The sequence below is a fragment of the Quercus robur genome, chromosome 5 (genome assembly GCF_932294415.1).
Source record: "Quercus robur chromosome 5, dhQueRobu3.1, whole genome shotgun sequence".
In the NCBI taxonomy this organism is placed as follows: Eukaryota; Viridiplantae; Streptophyta; class Magnoliopsida; order Fagales; family Fagaceae; genus Quercus; species Quercus robur.
In genome coordinates this window covers 9,699,436-9,719,852 of record NC_065538.1, presented here as the reverse complement: position 1 = coordinate 9,719,852, position 20,417 = coordinate 9,699,436, and the positions used below count along the sequence as shown (strand labels likewise).

At 33.8% G+C, this 20,417-nt stretch overlaps 2 protein-coding genes across 5 annotated transcripts; one reads left to right on the top strand and one right to left on the bottom strand.

The window, feature by feature from the left end:
* The first annotated feature begins 597 nt into the window (after positions 1-597).
* On the top strand, positions 598-4,066 carry LOC126725084 (protein MAIN-LIKE 2-like). Of its 2 annotated transcripts, XM_050429592.1 has the most exons (6): positions 598-755; positions 1,808-1,914; positions 2,017-2,655; positions 2,826-2,993; positions 3,081-3,470; positions 3,592-4,066. In XM_050429592.1, the coding sequence occupies exons 2-6, from the start codon at positions 1,825-1,827 to the stop codon at positions 3,802-3,804; spliced, it is 1,500 nt and encodes a 499-aa protein (XP_050285549.1). In that variant the 5' UTR covers positions 598-755; positions 1,808-1,824; the 3' UTR covers positions 3,805-4,066. The 2 variants fall into 2 exon arrangements, with proteins under 2 accessions (XP_050285549.1, XP_050285550.1); XM_050429593.1 differs by lacking the exon at positions 598-755 and having other exon boundaries at positions 1,108-1,914.
* Positions 4,067-5,035: 969 nt separating this feature from the next.
* Positions 5,036-14,207, bottom strand: LOC126725083 (serine/threonine-protein phosphatase 7-like). Of its 3 annotated transcripts, XM_050429590.1 has the most exons (12): positions 13,982-14,204; positions 13,143-13,221; positions 12,650-12,804; positions 12,518-12,568; positions 11,617-12,444; positions 10,718-11,185; positions 8,855-8,995; positions 7,001-7,105; positions 6,693-6,815; positions 5,492-5,695; positions 5,352-5,423; positions 5,036-5,281 (listed from the first exon to the last, which is right to left on the bottom strand). In XM_050429590.1, exons 3-12 carry the CDS (start codon positions 12,800-12,802, stop codon positions 5,240-5,242), a joined length of 2,187 nt encoding a protein of 728 aa, XP_050285547.1. In that variant the 5' UTR covers positions 12,803-12,804; positions 13,143-13,221; positions 13,982-14,204; the 3' UTR covers positions 5,036-5,239. The 3 variants fall into 3 exon arrangements, 2 of the variants coding, with proteins under 2 accessions (XP_050285547.1, XP_050285548.1); XM_050429591.1 differs by lacking the exon at positions 13,143-13,221 and having other exon boundaries at positions 13,982-14,205; XR_007655313.1 differs by lacking the exons at positions 5,036-5,281; positions 5,352-5,423; positions 5,492-5,695 and having other exon boundaries at positions 6,711-6,815; positions 8,814-8,995; positions 13,982-14,207.
* Positions 14,208-20,417: the final 6,210 nt, after the last annotated feature.

Genomic DNA, 20,417 nt, shown 5'->3' with positions numbered 1-20,417 from the left:
TTTATGTTATTTTGGTGGGAAAAGATAAAGACAAGGGAAAAAATATTAATAATTTGTTTTATATTTTATCTTAATTGCTTAAATGATAAGGAAAAGAGTTAAAATTATCAATTTATAAAAAATACAATTTCCTTTAAGTTTGAGAATCTGGATACCCGCCTGTTTTAAAGAAAATCCACATTCCTACTAAGAAGGGTTTAAAGGTAAGAAGGGTTTAAAGGGGGAATCCAGATTCTCCCGGCATCTAATTTTCTTGTATGATTTGCAACCAAATATGAAAATTTTAAAACATTTTTGAGAATCTTAAAATATTACCCTGTACCAATTGCCACATGAGAGTACAAAATAATAATTAGAATATTTAAAATATTACCCTGTATCAATTGCCACATGAGAGTATAAAATAATAATTAGAATATAAAATTATATCAAAGTGAGTTTAAAAGTTAAAGCTCTGAGTACTGTACTTTGGACTTTGAATTGGGCCGAGCTGAGAAAGGTCCAAACCCATCTAGTATTATTCTTATCCGAGCCTTTCTTCTTCTTTTTTTTCTTTTTCTTTTTTGGCCTTTTTCAAATCATCTTATCAGTTAACACTTTCGTAATTTAAAGATTTTTTTTTTTTTTTTTTAAATCCAGAGTTCCCCAATTCAAATCAAAGTACGACACTTCCGTGGCCGTCGTCGACAACTTTCCCACTTTGCACATCGTCGTTTCGCCAAATATACCATTTTTTTAAAAAAATTATTTTTCAGGTCAGTGAATGTGAATTACTCTTTAATCATGTCGTTCTTCTTCATCCTTTTCTTTATCCTATATGTCGTCAAGGTTTTATTTTTGTGTATTTGAAAGCTTGAACCTTTACCACTAATTGGCCTAGTATTTTTAAATTAAATATTATATTTGATCTGGGTTTTTAATCTTATCATCTGGGTTTTAATTAATTTGCGGGTTTGGATGCTGCAATTGCTTGCTAAAGCTCTGTTTGCCTCTATGGGAAAATACCCAGAAAAGTTTTCGATGAAAAACATGGTTTAATCAAGCTGTTTAAGGAAGAATATAGTAATTGATGATGTAGAGAAGCATTTTTGTTTGTAAGAAGTAAGAAATAAAGGAAAGGAAAGTGCTTTCAGGATTTGCTCAATAAAATCCTAGTCTTGAATTCTTTACTATTTTTCTTGTTATCTGGGAAATTAATCTTTATATTTTTGGACACAGAAGACAGAATTCAAAAGGGAGAGCTAAAATTTAGAGAAATTGGGTGTTTGCTACAAATTAAATGGAAGTTAGGCTTTTTGTTTAATTATTGATCTTTGCATATGGAACTACGGCTTTGTGTACAGTGAAGAAAGTAGTATTGCTCATTCATTTTTTTAGTTGTAAATATTCTTACTTTTTGCTTTGATAAGGGAAAGTTCAGGTAAATTAAATGGAAGTTAGGCTTTTCTTTACTTGTTAATCCTTTTTACTATTGTATATATTGGAAGGAGCCTCAGCTTTACGCTCCAATTCAAACTGTGTCTTTTGAAGTAAGGGTAGTGTACAATGAAGAGAGCATTGATTTTAATGGCCTTAACCATTTGTTTGTCCTTTTTGTAATCTCTATCTGTTCAACTATGTATTAAGGGTCATGCAAATGTGAGTCTTGTCAATTCAAGGTCTGAACTGGCCAAAATATTTGTTGTGTCTGAAAATCAAGTTGAAACTAGTTTAATGCTACTGCAAGTTTTTTTTTTTAGCTCGAATTACTGCTCTTGAGCTACAACTATATGGAGCTAACTTTAGCATTCCCTTTTTTGGCTTGTAGTTTGTTACAAAGCTCAAATGGAGACCACTGGAGATCCCGGTCCAATTGATAATGTTGTACTTTATGATCAAGATAGCCATGTCTCTTCAGCAGTTTGGGATGGGCAGGTTTGACAATATCTATCATATCTCTCCTTTTGTTTTAATTTGTTTTTTCCCAATATTTTAAAGGACTGCAATTGCTTATAATTTAATTGCAACATTTAAAAGGAACGAGGAGTGCTTAGATGTCATGAACACACTTCACTGCTTGACCAATGGAAGCTCACAGCTGAACAAATCGAGTTGGTTGGGAAGGCTGGATTTCATTACTTACGAATGATTCCCGCAATTAATTTTGACAGTGCCCTCATAGCAGCGCTAGTTGAGAGGTGGAGGAGAGAAACAAATACCTTTCACTTGCCTGTTGGAGAAATGACAATAACCCTTGAAGATGTAGCACTCTTGCTTGGACTAGCAATTGATGGAGAGCCTGTTATAGGTGTAACAAGCAGCACACCCAGCTTGTTGTGTGAAAAATTACTAGGAAGAGTACCAGAGGACCTAACTGGTGGAATGGTGAAGCTTACCTGGTTGAAAGAGTTCTTTTCTCAATGTCCCAAAGATGCACCAGTGGAAGAGATTGAGTGCCGAACACGTGCCTACCTTCTATACCTGGTAGGCAGTACAATATTTTCCACAACAACTGGTAACAAAGTCCCTGTCATGTACCTTTCATTGTTTGAGGATTTTGACAAAGCGGGAAAGTTTGCATGGGGTGCAGCAGCATTGGCATTCTTATATAGAGCACTTGGCAATGCTTCACTAAAGTCTCAAAGCACCATTAGCGGCTCTTTGACTTTACTCCAGGTTTCAGATAAATAACTGTTTTCTTTGCTTCTCTTTTTGTTTCAGATAAATAACCGTCGGGGGGGCAGGGTTGTGATTTAAAATATTGATTGGTGAAGCAATTGGAATTTGGCTATGTTGATGACTTTCAGTCATAATGCTGACTTCAATTCTTTGTTATGTGTCTGTAGTGTTGGAGTTATTATCGCCTGAATGTTGGCCGACCAAGGTTCAATCAGGAGCCAAACCAAGGTTGCTTTCCATTGGTGCTCTGGTGGAAAGGAAAACAAAGTGGTTCCAGAATGAAATGTAATATAGTCTCCTATCGGAAAGCCTTGGATTCTCTTAAACCTTCTGATGTGAGTTTATATGCATGTTAGTCAGTGTCAATTCTTATATGTATCGTCTAGAAGATATGATCCAATTGGTGTGCTTTTGACGTACAGGTGGAGTGGCTTCCTTACAAAGATATCGACCATACAGTAATACCAGAAGATATTAAAAATACTTTGACCTTGCGGGCATCAAGGACTATGCTCATTTGCTTTGAAAAGGCAGAAAGACACCTCCCAGATCGTTGCGTTAGGCAATTTGGCATGCTTCAAGGGATTCCAAATGATGTTCATCGATGGGAGAGAAAGAGCCGTGCATATGATCATGGTGTTGACATCTTGGGTAAAATGCAATATGAGCTTGATGAGTGGGCAATGCGTAGATTTTATGTCGTGGAAGGTGATGATGATGTGGACGAAAAGGAGTACATGCAGTGGTACGAGAAAATTACTCGTAAATTCGTAGGGAGGCTTACATCTGTTGAGTCTGAATTTAAGGGAAAAGTAAGGCTATGCATAACTAGCTATTTGATGTTTACTAATCTCAACAATTAGATATTATTGATATTTGGTTTTTATTAATTACATCTTTTTTCTTGATATTTGGTTTTTATTAATTTTACAGGTTGAAGCTTTGAATGAAATTGCAGACATGCTAGGTAAGTTTTCAGAAGATGGGATGGATTTCCAGGATAGGAAGTTACTTGATGAGGTCAAGGATATTGTGCACAAATATTTGATGGATGAAGTTGGAGATTCACCAAAAAAAATTGGAATGAAGAGTACTAAGAAGCGTAAGCGGAAGGATGATTCGATTTGCGAGGATGGCCAATGTTAAGAGTTGTAGATGCATTAATCATGTGGACAGCTCTGTTTATTGAGATAAAAATACCCTAAAAAAATCTGTTTGGCAAAGTGGTTAAGATGTGATTTTCTTTTCGTTGGTCATTAGTAAAGCACTTCTAGGAAGTAGGTTATTATTACTTAGTTTTAGGGGATTTGTAGTGCATAGCCTATAGTCGCCTTGTATGATTATGAAATGTGTAAAAAATTCTTCATTTAATATGTCAAGTAGTTCTTCACTGAATTAAAATTTTCAATGCTGGGATGGATTTGGTGTTGGCTAGACTCTCTCTCTCTCTTGAATTTATGAAGTTCTTGGTCTATAACAAGCACTGCTGGAACGGTTGTAGTATCAAATGAGCTGTGGGCTGGATAGTTATTTTAATTGCCATGGAAAATGAAGCTTTTAGATGGTCCATGACACTTTTAATTTAAATTTGATTTTTCGGTTTTATTGAAGCAAAGCAAGCCAGTTGATCCAAGGGATTGGGGATGAAAGATACTGCAGATTAATCATAATCCATTTAATCACTTTTCTCTTTCTTTTTATTTTTTCTTCCTTGTCTACTCGAGTATTTTTTTTTATTTTTTTTTTTTTGACTTGGTCTACTCGAGTATTTTGAAATGAGTGCAACTTTTAGCTTTAGTAAGACCTTTTAGCTTCCATCAATATCCTCAAAAGAATTTCCCAGATAACAGATGTTGTCATTATGACTAACATTTACTCCTAATATAGTGTTGAGTAATTTTTGAGATAAATCTTCTATGTGATTAGTGAGTAAGCCCAAGCTCAGCTGGCCACCTTACCGCCTGTGAACCATGTAGCTCATTCAGTTATGGAGTGACAATCTGCTATCTTTCCATTAAGTCTGATTTCTGACCATGGACTAAATAAATAAATGAATAAAATAGGTGTTGCAGAGACCATCTACACAAAGTAAAAACGCATATAGAAGCATTACAATTTTAAATGAGTGATTTTCTTAGATTTAGTCCATAGAACAAAGGCTTGCCGACTTCCTACATTTTTTTATGAACTGTATTGTATGGCCACCTCTGTATTCATCTTATTGATATAGTGAAACCGTTGCAATTTTGTGAACATACGCACATCGCCAAATCACTTAACTCTCGTGTTTGATTGTTTTTCTTTGCACATTTTTCTCTCTATTTTTCATCTCTCACAGATTTAGACAAAGGTTAGATTCCTAAGAAAGTGTACTGAATAAAGATCCCAAATGCTAAATCAACTCATTTGTAAATTTGATACAAAATGCGCGAGTGTTTATCTACATAAACATAGAATCAATGAATCACATTACTTGGTATTATATACATTTCCATTTGGATACATCTCCAGAAAATCTTTTTTCTAGTGATGCTTGACATATCAAGCCATTGTGGCAGAGCTGCCTTGGCTCCAAGCTGACCTAATCATCTCGCTTCCTCTTTTGGCCCTTACTCTCAATTTCCTACTCAAAGAATATCACGTTAGTTTCTCACGTAAGAGGAATAGAGAAGATAAATGTGAAAATGGCTCACCCTTGTTTGAAGCATATGCTTTAGGCCAGCAACAAGCTTGAACAAGTACTCATAAGCAGATTTGTGAGGCTCCTGCACACTTTAGGTTTAGACCTCTGACGAAGATGATAATAATGGGTAATCCAAAAAGATGTTATTACCTCTAAGTTGGGGGGTAGTGGTAGTCCTTCCACCTCAGGAGCCTGTGGAACTTGAACAAGTTGGGTGCCACCCAAATCATTCGGCAAAAGAACACTCCAAGGAGGATTAGAAATGCCCAGTGCCTCAAAGTTAACCCCAGAAGCCATCACAACCGGAGAAGATTTTTGCAACGAAGAGATGGCGGCCGTTGAGGACTGTGCATGCTAATTAACAAAGAAAGTCCATTTCTGAGAATAATATTATGGAGAATGGAGAATAGCTGCTAGGAGCATTAAGATCAGGTGTAAGGGCCATGGGCATTTAACATAAATCCTTCATATATATATATATTGAATAAGTGACATAAGCCCTTCATATAGCAACTGAAATCCCAACTGAACACGTGAGCAGGGAAAATGTAACAAAACATAATACTGCATACTCTAAGTGCAAACATATAATACTATAATGTAATGCTACAAGAATTGATCTGCCTTAAATTACATGCATTTCACAGCTTTCAAATTTTCTTTTGGAATTTCTTAGACATATTAAACTTCCAACTTTCTAGAAAAGATGGTTAATCTTTTCTGACTTAAAGATAATGTCACATTGATTCCATCTTCCATATAAGCAAGATATAAAGCAAAACAAATCCTACTTTGAAACCATTTTAAAGAAAAAGTTACCTAACCTGAGATTGATTTTTTCCCCCAAGAAAATATATATATATATATATATATCATTTCAAAATTGGACAGAGGAATCACCTATTTGTAAGATTGATTGTTTTTCTTTTCTTTTGTTTTGATAAGTAAGAAAAATTGTATTAAGAAAAGACTACTTCATTAAAGAGATGAAGTAGCCAGAAAAAAGAAAGTACCTATTTGTAAGATCGATTAGAAAAAGAAATCCAACTTCATGCCTTGTTGACAAACCTACTTAAGAATTTTTTTCCCAAAAGTATAAATAAGGTGGAGTTGAGTCTTCGGGAATCAGACCCAAATTGCACCATAAAGAATAACATTATACCTTATTTGTTCAAGCTGCATTTCTCTTTACTAAACAAGGGCAGAGGAAAAGTTAATTTAAAACAACCATTGTGAACAACACAGAATCTACGACCCAATACATTAGTCAGAGCATCATATATTTCACTTGAAACCATAATTTAAAAACAATTAAGGGCTACTTTTCCTCCAGAAAATGTTAACAACTTACTATTGATGTGAGGTCTCGTTCACCTATATCTATCTCATCTTCTTCATCTGATGTTGCTATCTGATCTTCACGTTTAGATGATGCTATCTTATCATAGTCATCAACATCAACAAAAGGATCTGCCTGTGAAGCAAGTTGCATCAAGTTAATTGGATACATTCATGCAGGCATGAGTTACATGAAACTGAAACCCTTCAAAAAGCTTTAATGTCATTTCCCCAACCTGCAGCTAGATGCAGGTGTTCTAAGCATACAAGTGCAAACTTATCCATCGGCAAGGGGCCAAAATCAATGGTTGGAATCCATACCTTTGGTTTTTCTACAGCTTTGAATGGGTGGAAGGAAGGACTTTCAAAATTAGGAGACTGAAGTACAGCATATGCTCCTTCATTGGCAAATATCTTTCTACCGAACTGCATAATTCACAAACTGTTATCTGAGATAGAATACAACTTCTGTACCCAAAAAAGTATACTTCCGTAGCAGTTGACATTAACTTCCTTTCTTTGAACATCAAGAGCTACCATGTTTTACTAATAATGCATACTGTAGAATGTCCAATAGATTTAATTTTCTTTTCAAATGTAAAATCCAAATAAAATACTCACAAATTTCTGCTCATAAAAGGAAGAGAAGTAGAAAAACTACTATCCAGAAAATACACCAACTAGCAAGCTAGCAACAAATTGCACATTCCATTATATGGAAGTCATTTATAGAAACCCTCATTTGGGATGCAAAGACACCAAAAGAGCAGACCACAAGTGTATTGGATTCCTCATTTTCTATTAATCTTAGTCACGGCCTCTCAATCTTGACGCACACAACCTACTATCCAGAAAATACACCAACTAGCAAGCTAGCAACAAATTGCACATTCCATTATATGGAAGTCATTTATAGAAACCCTCATTTGGGATGCAAAGACACCAAAAGAGCAGACCACAAGTGTATTGGATTCCTCATTTTCTATTAATCTTAGTCACGGCCTCTCAATCTTGACGCACACAACCTACTATCCAGAAAATCCACCAACTAGCAAGCTAGCAACAAATTGCACATTCCATTATATGGAAGTCATTTATAGAAACCCTCATTTGGGATGCAAAGACACCAAAAGAGCAGACCACAAGTGTATTGGATTCCTCATTTTCTATCAATCTTAGTCACGGCCTCTCAATCTTGACGCACACAACCATACTAATTGGTGGCACATTACTAAGTTTTGCAAAACAATCTCTAGTGTAAGTCAAATCTTAGTTTAGTAAGGGATACAAAGGCCTGCTTGTCGACGACATTTGCCGTGTTGCAACATGTCTACACATTCATAATGTATAGAATAAACATCTGTAATCCACTCTCCAGGTGTTGGATGCATACCAACTTAATAAAGAAATGAAGATACTTCATGTTAAAGCAACCAAAAGACAGAATTAGGACATTGAATAAATCTGAACCCTAGTGTAAGTCAAATCTTAGTTTAGTAAGGGATACAAAGGCCTGCTTGTCGACGATATTTGCCGTGTTGCAACATGTCTACACATTCATAATGTATAGAATAAACATCTATAATCCACTCTCCAGGTGTTGGATGCATACCAACTTAATAAAGAAATGAAGATACTTCATGTTAAAGCAACCAAAAGACAGAATTAGGACATTGAATAAATCTGAACCCTGCAACCTGTTAGCCAAAGCACACAAATTTCAATCCTATAATTAAAAGACATGTTTTATTTAAGAAGAAAAATTATTTTTTTATAACACATAATGCAATCAAAGTCAGAAATTCTAGTCATAGTTATATGTTGCTATTTGTACAGAAGAATTATGCTTACTTTCTCATATGAGAAATAAGGTGAAATGCTCATATTGGTCAATTCCAAAGTCATGTCCCATCAACGATATTCACATATAAAGTTTATAGTTGTCATTATTTTTTTCCAAGTATAAAGTTGATAGTTGTCATATAAACAGAATAGAAGCATTCCATTATTTAAATACAAGTCCACACACACACAGACTGCCCTTCAGATGTAGAAAAACGAAATACAAAGCTGTAGCTAGTAGCAAAGATTATCACATAGGACTAAGAAATGTCACTTACAAAATTAAACATACCAAAAAAATTAAGGGTCAAGTCTTAGAGATAAATCTTCAACCTGAGGGTAATCCGGAGCACTAAACAGCGTATACAGCTTCCCTAATTCTCCTTCATGATCCAAGCTATACCCACATAGCATATCACCAAAAAGATGCTGACCAGTCCTCACATCAGGACCTTCATGCGATCTTATGATCAACTACAGTAGAAATGAAGAGGCAGTGTTCACAAGCATTAAAAAAAAAATTAAAAGGGGATCTGGAAAGTGAGTCTTTATGCACAAATAATTCACAAAATGGAGCTAACAAAAGATAATTGAGCCAAGAGCTAAAATTATTGCCTCAGTTAATTTTTTCTCAATATTTGCTTAGAACCTAATCGGTGTACATGATTGTATGTATGTTAATAATCTTGAAAGTTTGAGCGAATACCAAGTAATAAGCTTTTACTAGCCTCACTCTTCAAAATACAAGTGGGAACAAGGCATTGGATCCAGATGGCATGACCAAGGCTTTTTCATGGAAAAAGCTGGATGGTGGGACAAGATGTGATGAGGTTCATCCAGTACCTGGTGTCAGAATGGGCCATTATGGTTCCACTTATAGTATAAGTTTCATATAGACACTTTTACTACCTGTAAAGAAGTGAGTCTTTATGCACAAATAATTCACAAAATGGAGCTAACAAAAGATAATTGAGCCAAGAGCTAAAATTATTGCCTCAGTTAATTTTTTCTCAATATTTGCTTAGAACCTAATCGGTGTACATGATTGTATGTATGTTAATAATCTTGAAAGTTTGAGCGAATACCAAGTAATAAGCTTTTACTAGCCTCACTCTTCAAAATACAAGTGGGAACAAGGCATTGGATCCAGATGGCATGACCAAGGCTTTTTCATGGAAAAAGCTGGATGGTGGGACAAGATGTGATGAGGTTCATCCAGTACCTGGTGTCAGAATGGGCCATTATGGTTCCACTTATAGTATAAGTTTCATATAGACACTTTTACTACCTGTAAAGAAGTGCTGAATCATCGGAATGTTACCAATTTATATATCTATAAGTAATTTGAGAAATGGTCAGGTTGCACAAAGGGCTGAAATATTTGAAGAGAATCTTCTTGGATCCAGTAGGAGCAGTAATGGCATGCTCTGCAAGAAATCTTTACGTGGGTCAGTTAGTGGAGGTGGAACGCTTCTTCTCTGCTAAAGGAGGTTTTAGGCAGAAGCAGCACATCAAAGATGACATCCTTTGATTTCAACCTCCATCATATCATATTCAACTTTAGTATGTTTTAGGGTTCTTGTAGAGTCAATTGCATATCTTGTGAAGGATTGAAGCGAGTAGCTCAAATCCTTCCTAATTTAAGAAATGGGTCCTCTTTGCATCAGTGCAACATAATTTTAGAAACTTTTAAGGCTATTAATTAAATATTTAATTTTAAAGCTTACTATAATTATCAATATATATATATATATATTAAAGCTTCCTATGGACTAATTACTATGGTAGAGGTCAGAAAAGGCTGCTTATTTAACCTTTCAGGCTCTAGTATATTAGGCATTAATCCTTTTTTTCTTATACAATTCACAAAACCATTTAATTATCCAATGAGTCACATCAAATGTCCACAAAACCAAACAAAAGAACATTTGAAACATTTCATTCCATAATGACTTTATTTTTTATTCCAGCATAGCGTTGAAAACGCAGTCCAAAAAAAGGGGAAAAAAATTAGCTCCAGCCTTAGCCAAAGTTAACAAAAAAGAATTTTAAAAATGAGACCATATGTGATATCAATTCCATAAATGACTGACATCTAATATGATTTCTATTGTGACAAAATAAGTTAGTGGTAGCTTCAATTGTGACAAGAAAACTTCAACTTAATTTTTCACTAGCTACGTAGAAAATTATTACCTTTAACTTGGACATTTTCAAGAAAGCTTCAGTGCAATCAGGACCCCACCATAAACCCCGTCCTCGAGCTCGATTTTTACATATACCCTGCCTCTGTGATGGATCTGACCATAGCACATCAGTTAATATCATATTTGGGCCTTCATATGGAGCATCTATTAGAGATCTTTTAACTGCAGATAACTCTTCTAAAGAACCAAGCTCCAGCCTCTGTGTCCTTTTTCTTCTAGATCTTCGTGAATATGCAATGCGTGTACTACGGAAAAGCCCTCCATGAGTGGTATAAACAGATCCAGCAATAACTGAGGCCAAAGGAAGCTCTTTAAAGCAATCCAGGAATTTATTATAGACGTATTCACCTTGATCTCCAAATTTGGTCTTCACCTCCTTCTCGAAACCATATGCCAGTGTGCATTCTTTTGACTCATGATTCCCACGGAGTAGATATACTCTGTGAGGCATCAATACCTAAACATCAAGGAGTTAAAAATGAAAAACAAAAACAACAAACATTAAAGCAGTATAATCATCACAAGTTATAGAATGAAAAAAATACACATAAAAAATCAACAACAAATAAGTGGACTATATATTACTTATGCAGAGGGAGGAGAAACCAACTGCTATTTTTCTTCAATGAAGAAAACACTATATTATTTATGATAATCACTAAGATGAGAAAATAAGCATAATCAAAATAATGAATACAAAGTAATCATACAACTCATACAACAGACAATAGAAAAATATAATTGTGTTACTTAGCCACCAAAACAAGTACATGATACATAATTGTTTACATATGCTTTTTTTGCCTCCATTCTTTTGCTTTTTCTAAAAATAAAAAATGAGCATTAAGCAAATGGACAACTACCATAAATATCATTCATATCACATACCTTCCAAGCCAATAGGAGCAAAAATACCTCCAAACCCCATGCTCCTCTATCTACATAGTTACCATTGAAAACATAGAACTGATTCTCAGAGGGAAAACCAGCATTTTCAAGAAGATGGAGCAAATCATGGAACTGGCCATGAATGTCGCCCACTACAACAACTCTTGAGTCCACTCCATGGCAATCAATTTTCACACAGTTTGGTTCTTTGGAAAGGATACTTGAAGCATTATCAACTAGTTTATCCACCACAGAAATTGGCATTACCAATTGAAACTCGGAGGGGGGATGATTCTGTGAAAACTGCTTAATTGCAGATATCAATGACCAGATCCAATCTAAGGTAATGCAGTCATCTGGAGGCCATATAAGAGATTGCAGAAGCGGTGGTTGTGACAAAATCTCCTGCAACTGATTTTTACCATTTTCGTTTATTAACTGAGCTTCCACCTCTGGTGGCTCATCTTCAGGCATCTTCCTTTGTACCTCTCCAATCTGCATATCCTTTTGGCCAGTGAGTTTTGCCCTAGTCACAGGCCTTTTCTGCACCACATTATGACCGTCTTCATTTCTTAGCTCCGTTTCCTCCACCAGCGATTCTTCAACCACCATAATTTCTGCACCTCCAACCAGGACATCCACGCTGCTTGGCTGCATTTCCTCACCTGCCAAGCTTTCTTTAATCCATGTATCACTCTCAACACTCGCAACTTTAGCATGTTTAGCCGCAATCTCTTTCACCCTTAATAATGATTGAATCCGTTGGTCATCTAAGCCTTTATATGACATCTTACTTAATTTATACACAATATCCCTGCATGAACTGGCCTGCATTGCCATCAATCATCACATAATGATAACATAATGTAAAACAACTTATCATGATATAAGTAGTACTTACCATCTTCTCAATACTAGAGTGCAAAGCCCTAGTCACATCACTCTTAGTTACCTATAAAGTAACAATGCAACAAATGAGAGTGATCAACATGATAATCAAAATAATTTGCACATACTCCCCTCTCTCTCTTACCTTTCTATCCTTATTTTCAACAACCCCACGTGCTATTTCTCGCATCATCACTAGTGAATGCACCCGTTGGTCATCCAAGTTTAAAAAAGACATGGCGTTTATGCACTCCACAATCTTCATGCATGCATTCTTAATTCTCTCTTCTCGGTCCATGACTACAGCCAACAATGCAGCACATATTAGGACAAATCTATCCCAAGCTACAACCAAACATTCACATTCAATTGCAAGTACTCACATAGCTTGGTGATTTCAAACTTCAAAGCATTGTGCAATGCAAGTTTAATGGCCCATATAAATAGAAAAATACCTTCTAGAAAGGAAATAAAACACTCAATAGTTACACTGAATAATTTAAACTGGCCTTTGAGACATTCATGACTAAGCAATGATCTTGTTAGCTATATCTATAATTAGGAAACTCTTTACTCAGGGCACAAATCCCCTGTCAGCTAAACCTTCATTTATCCCAAAAATCATGACCATAACTTACTTCTGTTCGACAAAAACACCGAAAGTTTTCATGCAAGTCTCGTACTGCAACACTTCTTAAGACCCCTCCATCAACAAATCTGCCATTAGATACACACAAATTGCATTCGAGTCACAAAAGTTTTACATGTATAAGCAGGTATTAAACTGTTAGAAAAATGGACAAATCACTAAATGAACATTTTCCTAGCAACTTAAAGCTTTTAGGATAAGTGATAATTTATCACAGTGATATTATCGTTAGTCTTGAGTTTAACCCTTTAAAATTTTCACATGGTGGGTCCCACTTATTAAGAGATTATGAACCCACACATGAGGGATAGTGTTAGAAAAAATGGTTCAATACTTCAATAAACCATTTCCTTTGAAGTTAGCAAATTGTCAAATAACACACATTACAATTTTTGTTCTTTAATTTTTTTGAAAAATCAAAAGCATTACACAGAAGCTAATCAAAGTAAATTGTAACTGTGTCATGCTTTTTAGTTCAACCCAATTTTAAGCAATGCAGCTTCATAAACCCACAATGATTTTCTTTTTCATTTGTGAAAAGTAACAAATTCTATTTAAATAGCACATAAATATTCAAAGTTTCAATTTTTATGAAACTTTCCCAACATTTTCTTTGCAGCCAAACACAGCTTGCAACAAATTCTCGCGTGCTTTGTTTTCAAGCCCAGATTTTTACTCTTTCCCCTTTATTAATAATAGGCAAAAATTTGAAAAAAAAAATTTGGGGAAAATCCTGGATCGTCTAATCACAATCTTGTACAATCGTAGCCGTCCAATTCGTTACGAATTTTCCAATGAATAAATATGAAGAAGAAAGTGAAAGTGTACCTGGGTTTTTTTTTTCCTTCAATTGGCTCCAGAAATTGAAATTTGAAACCCTAGGCTAGGGTTTCAAAAATTGGAAGGCCCTCAACGCCATAGAAACAGTAATACGACAGAGTGCTTTGGAGGGTAGTGTTTAGGGATCGATAACTACTAAAGATGCAGCGACTTGTAGCTTTGGAAACGGCGCCACTTTGAGTTTGAGAAGCTTTTTTTTTTTCAATAGGCAGTCTATTATGTGTGCTCACTTTTCATATAATTTTGGATAATTATATAGTAGGTTGTTTTTATTGACAACTTATTTGAGATAATAAAGTTATTATTATGATTGATGGGTGAAAAAAAAAAAGTGTGATAATTGTGGATTAATTATAGTTTATTATCTCAACAAGTATTAAAATTGCCTATGAAATTATTATGTGTTATTTTTTTCTTCAAGGATTTCTTACCTATAAATTTTTTATTTTTTAATTATAATCTCATGTTTATGTGTAACCTTGCTTATTGATTGAATCTCTTTCTTTCTTTCTTTCTTTTTATTTATTTTTAAGGAGATTAATTGTCAATGAACCATTGGTTTTCACCTAATATAGGAGGGGGGAAAAAGTCAAAATCAAAAGATCATTTTGTGAACTAGTGAAAAGCTTATAAAGATAATGACACTCCAACGACAGAATCTTGCATACGGTAAAATAGTGATGTCTTGGATTCAATCCCTTCAATCCCTAGCTCTAACTTATTAATGTAGTAACCAAAAAAAAAAATCATTTTATGAACTAGTGAAAAAACTTAGAAAGATAATGAGTAATGACACAAATTATAGAACAAGACTAATTGTCGACTTTTGAAACTGATTTTGATAGGAAAATATTTAAGGTTATATTTTTAGGTGTTAGCATACCAGCTTCCAAACGTACTTAATGATGTATTTTGAGTCTTAATTTTTAGTGTCCAAAAGTGTTGAATATCTATGTGGAAGACACAAGAAAACTGCTCAATAACTACTGAATTTGTTGCCTCAATACTAGGTTTGACTACAAATCAATTGATCAAGTTTAATTCAATATCAACACCAGCCAATAGATAGAGATTTGTAAATTCTGAATTAGCTTGAAACGCTTTTAGTTAAAATGACTGTAATTCAGTTTTTGTAACCTAGCTGGAGCCTATTTAAAGGCTTATTAAGCCCCACTTTAAATAATGTTGTTGAGATAGAAACTGAAAGGTTTTTAGAGAAAAATCCTAACCTACACATATTGAACTTGTGAGTTATCTTGCTGCGAATTTTGTGCACTAATGGTTATATACCAAAGAAAGTCTTCAACTCCAACCATTGAATATCTTATTGGTATTTTATGTGAAACTACTGCAAAGTTACACTATTGCAATCAATTTGTTGTTGTTGTAAGGTTGCTATGTTGATAAGATATTTGTGCAACCGTTGTTAGTCACATCAATAGGAGATCCGTGCAAATTGAAAAGTCTTCTGTTAATCAAAGTCCAATGAGTCGGAATTGAGTTAGGATTAGTATGTTTTATTTTAGGTAGATATTTGGGATTGAATAAAATTCCTTGCCCTTGTAACCTTGATTTTTTATTAATAGACCTTGCGAGAGTTGTACTTGTAACCTACATAATCACTAGTTGAAGTTTTTACTACAAAAGTTTTCCCCATTGTGACGGGCTCGCTATATCAATTTATTTTTTGCTGCGCTATACTCTAGATTGGCGATATGATTATGCCTATAATTGGAATTTGCATGTAATTGAATCAATTGATCTACTTAACTAATTAGTTAATCAAATTGGGGTCAATTTATAACCCAACAATAATCTATAAGGAGATGCCCATCCCAACGCCTTCATCCCTTGCTTATTTTATTAGCTACAATAAATTTCACTCATTTAGCTAAAAGTGCGATAGAAATTGTCCTCTTTGTTATAGATATGAGATATGGTTTATGTCACCAATGGATTTACGATTTGCACACTAGCATCTCTCCTTGTTGCAGGTTCAATTGCACCTCTGTTTTAAATTAGCAAAAGGTGTGACTTTTGTAGATTATTTTGTTATTTAACTCTTGATTATATTTCTTTTCCATTTTACCCATAAATCTTTTTTTGTTTTTAATTTTTCTTTCTCCCTTCTTTCACCTCTCCTAGCCTTCTCCACTCTTCACCACCATTGTCCTTGCTTCAAATTTTAAATAGACTACTTCCTATCAACCACCCCAAATGCCTTAATAACCAAATTGATTAGGTTTTAGGCCAAAACCCTTGTCCACTCTAGTCCCCCCACTAGCCAAATCACCAAACCTCCACGACAAAGTGTAATCACAGTTCACAGCAACCAATCCTCAAACCCAATTTCTCAATTGAGCTAACATCTTTTTGCCAATTGAAACTCACAAACACATCAAAAATTCCTCAAAACCTTGCATCCTAAAACAACCACTTCATACTCTCAGCCAAAACTCAATTCAACCCAGCAAAGCTTTCCCAAAACTCACTAAACTAATGCATGTATCATCTAATTTTTGTCATCGTTAAATTCTTTTTCATTTTATATTTTGAGATCTAAAACTCCATTTAAGACCAGTTTTGGAATAAACATTTCATTGTCACATGTTTTGGGTTTCTGAAATTTCCAAGTAAACTATAGTTTGGGAGATTCTGTGATATGAAAATTAATTTTAAAAAATTGTGAAGTTGTTCTTTTTGTGGGAGAGAGTGGGAGTGGTATGATGGACAACACGTGGATCAAACCCATCAAAGTATTACAAAACTACAAGTAGGGCACCCTGAAATTTATTTACACAAGAAAGAGGAACAACTTTTGTTGCATACTTGAATTTGTAGTTGTCCAAATGGCCTATGAGTTGTATATACGTTGGATTGGACTCGGTTTGAGATGTATTTTGTTTTTAACTCAATGCAACTTCCTTAGGTTGTGAAATCTCCAATCTAACCTAACCCAAAATTGTAGGTATTGGATTGGGTTAGATTTAGTCTTCAGGTTGAAGATGCCATATTGATGGCCTAACTAAAAAAAATTATATCTCTAATAACTATTTAAGAAATTCAATCATTCTTATTAAAAAGAATCAACTAGATACGTCTAAGAGTAATCGATTTTTATTGAACTATTTAAGCTCATTATTCAATAAATCATTATAATTTACACAATTAATCTTAATATTTCAATGTCATCAAAAATAAGTCCTACAACACCAAAATAAATCAAAGAAGCAAATTTAAACAAAATCTCAATATCAAAAGTAAAGCAAACTAACACATTAATATACTTTTATATATATATATATATATATATTATTAATAGCATGGATTACATCTATTTACATGGACTGACAATTTTGCTAGCTCAAACTCCAAGCCTAGTTGGGCTTGGGGGGCAAAGGGTGTTAAACTGGGTTTGTCGGGTTGATGAGTAGAATACACACTCCTAATTATAACACAATAGCTAAATGAATGTTTAAGGCACCATAAATCACTCTTTCAAAAGGCAATATTAAACTCCATGAGTCCATATATTTGTTTTGGTAACACCATTCCTAAGTCATTCGAAAAAACAATGTTAAGACATATTTCTTGATCTTTAACATTGCTATTACACAGTAACTCATTACGGCTCACTCCTATGTCTCAAATTTTCGATTTTACAATTATAATTTAATAAATTCTTAAGTTAATGGACCATATCGAGGCAGAGTCTTTAGTCTCCTTAATTAAAACTCCCCTTCATCCCAATGGAACAGACAAAATCTATTCTGTAAGGTTCTATTTGGCTGGTTTTTCAAAAAATTGCTCTAAAATTTAATTAAAAGTTATTTTTGAGAATGAAAAAGAAAATTATATTCCTACCTTCTAAATAACCCCATTAATACCAAAAATAGTTACTCAATCCTATTCCACATAACTACATTTTCTTCAGAATTCCTTATTATCATGAACTTTGCATCAGTTATCAAAAGCAATGTGTCACCAAAGTATCCCTTTTTATCTTTTTCTTTTTGAGATTAGTACCCCTTTTCAATATGTTAATACTTCCACAGTAAATTTGCTAGGAGACCCCTTTTTACGCGGTTTATATCCTCTTTACACTTTGAAAAGATAGACGATCTTAAAAGGAAAACTTTTACTCTTCATTCTGCTAGAATGTCAAAGACTCTACGCTTTAACAATGCCTCCATTTTCTCTCTTGTCCGAACTAGTTTCTTATTTTATTTGCGACCTCATTGATATGACAGTTTACGGATTTGGATCAAGTGCAATACCACTAGTTGCAATTATACCACGTATTCTCATATTAATTTTTACCATTTTCATTTTTTAACTTTAACTTTTTAATGGTTGAAATTGAAAGTTTAAAAAAAGAAACTTTCAATCTCAACTGTATATTACTATTGTATCAAGTGCAATACTCTAGGTATTGCAACCGATCTCAATCCGACAATTTACTATGAGATTCCATACAAGAAATTACAAATGGCATGAATAGCCAAAGAGAATTATGGGATTTGAGGACAATGTCAATGTCATAATGAAACCCATTATTATTCAAGGATTAAGGATTCAAAATTTTTAATTTTACTCTTCCAATCCTTAAAGTTTTCTTTTGCAAGTTACAAGTTACAACCAATAATTAATATGCATTTCTTCTTGGTAAAACTACCTGCACCCAGGCACCGACACAAGTCACAATAAGTAAAACAGGTGGATGGATTATTGGAGACCAAGTGGAATCCGATAAACATTTGGGACATGAAAATTAAATGTTATGAAATTTGACTTTAAAACAATGATATAGTACTGCATCTAATAATGTACAACAGTTGAGCTACCACGTTGGCGTCACTCCCAAAATCTGCATTGCCATTTACCAATCCCACCAACATTGCTACAATGGAAAATTGTTTTATATATATATATATATATCTAAATTAATAAAACTTATATTTTCAATATAGTCATTCCGTCTGTATTAAACCTCATAAAGTAGTGGGTTTTAGTTAGTTCAACTAGTAAAGTCTCTGATAGTTGAATAAAAGATCTGAAATTTAATTCTCACTTTTGTTAATAACGGATTGATGTAAATAAATAAATAATAGAAGAGTGCATTCCAACTCCTTTTTGGTCATTGATAGAAATTAATATTCTATGATAATATAAAAATAAATGTAAGATGTGCATAGGGAATCCTTGAGTAAACTCACATGAATAAATCCTAAACGTTCTTCTTTAAAAGATTATTGTTGTGATGATATAAACCATATGGTAGTCCCAATTACTTGTAGTTTTATGCTATTCTTCCAAAAATTAACAAACTAGTGTGTGCTTGAGTTAAATTTTACTTTCTATTTCCTTTTATTTTCTTTGGCAAGTTCTTGAAGAAAATTGCACAGAAAAGTTAATTGACTCGATTTCCTATGGCTAAGTGTATGATTCAAAATTAAAGTCCCATTTAGGTGAAAATTATTGAGACTGATTCAAAAGAATTTTGTTAAGCCCAAAGGAAACTATATGATTGACTTTGAAACTAACATCTACATTAGTTGCATCATTTGGTCTGAGATTTCCATTCAAATTTAAGAGACCCCACATTAAGGTCAAGAGGGTACTTTGACACGTTCAAAGGATATTGTCAAAATATTAAAAGACACAACCTGTAGAATGATTCTCTAAATTACGCTAATCACGTTCTTGATTACCGTAGATTTTGTCTGGATATAGTATCTCACAAGCACTATACGACATGCATTTCCTTTTCTTTACTCTGTTTTATTTATTCTTCCTAAAGTTCTCTTAGTTTCTGTCTAGAATTTTACTTTTATTTTTATATATAAGATTCTCCCAAAAAAAAAAAAGAACAATAATTTGTTATATATAAATAATATAATATGATAATTAGGGGATGAGGTTTTAAATCCTAAACATCTTCATTAAAAATGCTAAGAGGTGCCGGTTTCTATCTAGATTTATGAACTACACATTAGTTGCAAGATTGGTATCTTAGATCCTTAATTCAATCTTATTTAATCCCAATTTTTATAAATAACAACCAAGACAGGTTTTTAATCAAGTAAATCAATATATTAAAACATGTTTGATTATTATACATATATTCATTTTATAATATTTTTTGAAAGAGTTTCAACTTATGCTTTTCGTTCCAGATAATTGCTTCTTTATCATCAAATCAAGACATTCAATTGGTTTTTGATGTAAATAGGGATCGAACCCTAACTCTCTTATTTCATGACAAGAGACTTTACTAATTGAGTTAACTAGAACCCACTATTTTATTCAACTGATTTGTAGCAAGATAGTATTTTTCTTAGGGAAAGTTTAAGATAATCTAGGATTTGTAGGTTTAAAGTCAATAAAAATTAAAAACATAATTTTATAAAAGGAAAAAGTTTTG

Excerpts from the sequence above, each read along its gene's own strand:
- LOC126725084 (XM_050429592.1), top strand. The coding sequence starts at position 1,825 with ATGGAGACCACTGGAGATCCCGGTCCAATTGATAATGTTGTACTTTAT. Across the intron at positions 1,915-2,016 it reads CAGCAGTTTGGGATGGGCAG|GAACGAGGAGTGCTTAGATG; the intron begins GTTTGACAATAT and ends AACATTTAAAAG. Across the intron at positions 2,656-2,825 it reads GCTCTTTGACTTTACTCCAG|TGTTGGAGTTATTATCGCCT; the intron begins GTTTCAGATAAA and ends ATGTGTCTGTAG.
- LOC126725083 (XM_050429591.1), bottom strand. The coding sequence starts at position 12,802 with ATGGACCGAGAAGAGAGAATTAAGAATGCATGCATGAAGATTGTGGAG. Across the intron at positions 12,569-12,649 it reads TTGAAAATAAGGATAGAAAG|GTAACTAAGAGTGATGTGAC; the intron begins GTAAGAGAGAGA and ends GTTACTTTATAG. Across the intron at positions 5,696-6,692 it reads AACGAGACCTCACATCAATA|CATGCACAGTCCTCAACGGC; the intron begins GTAAGTTGTTAA and ends TTTGTTAATTAG.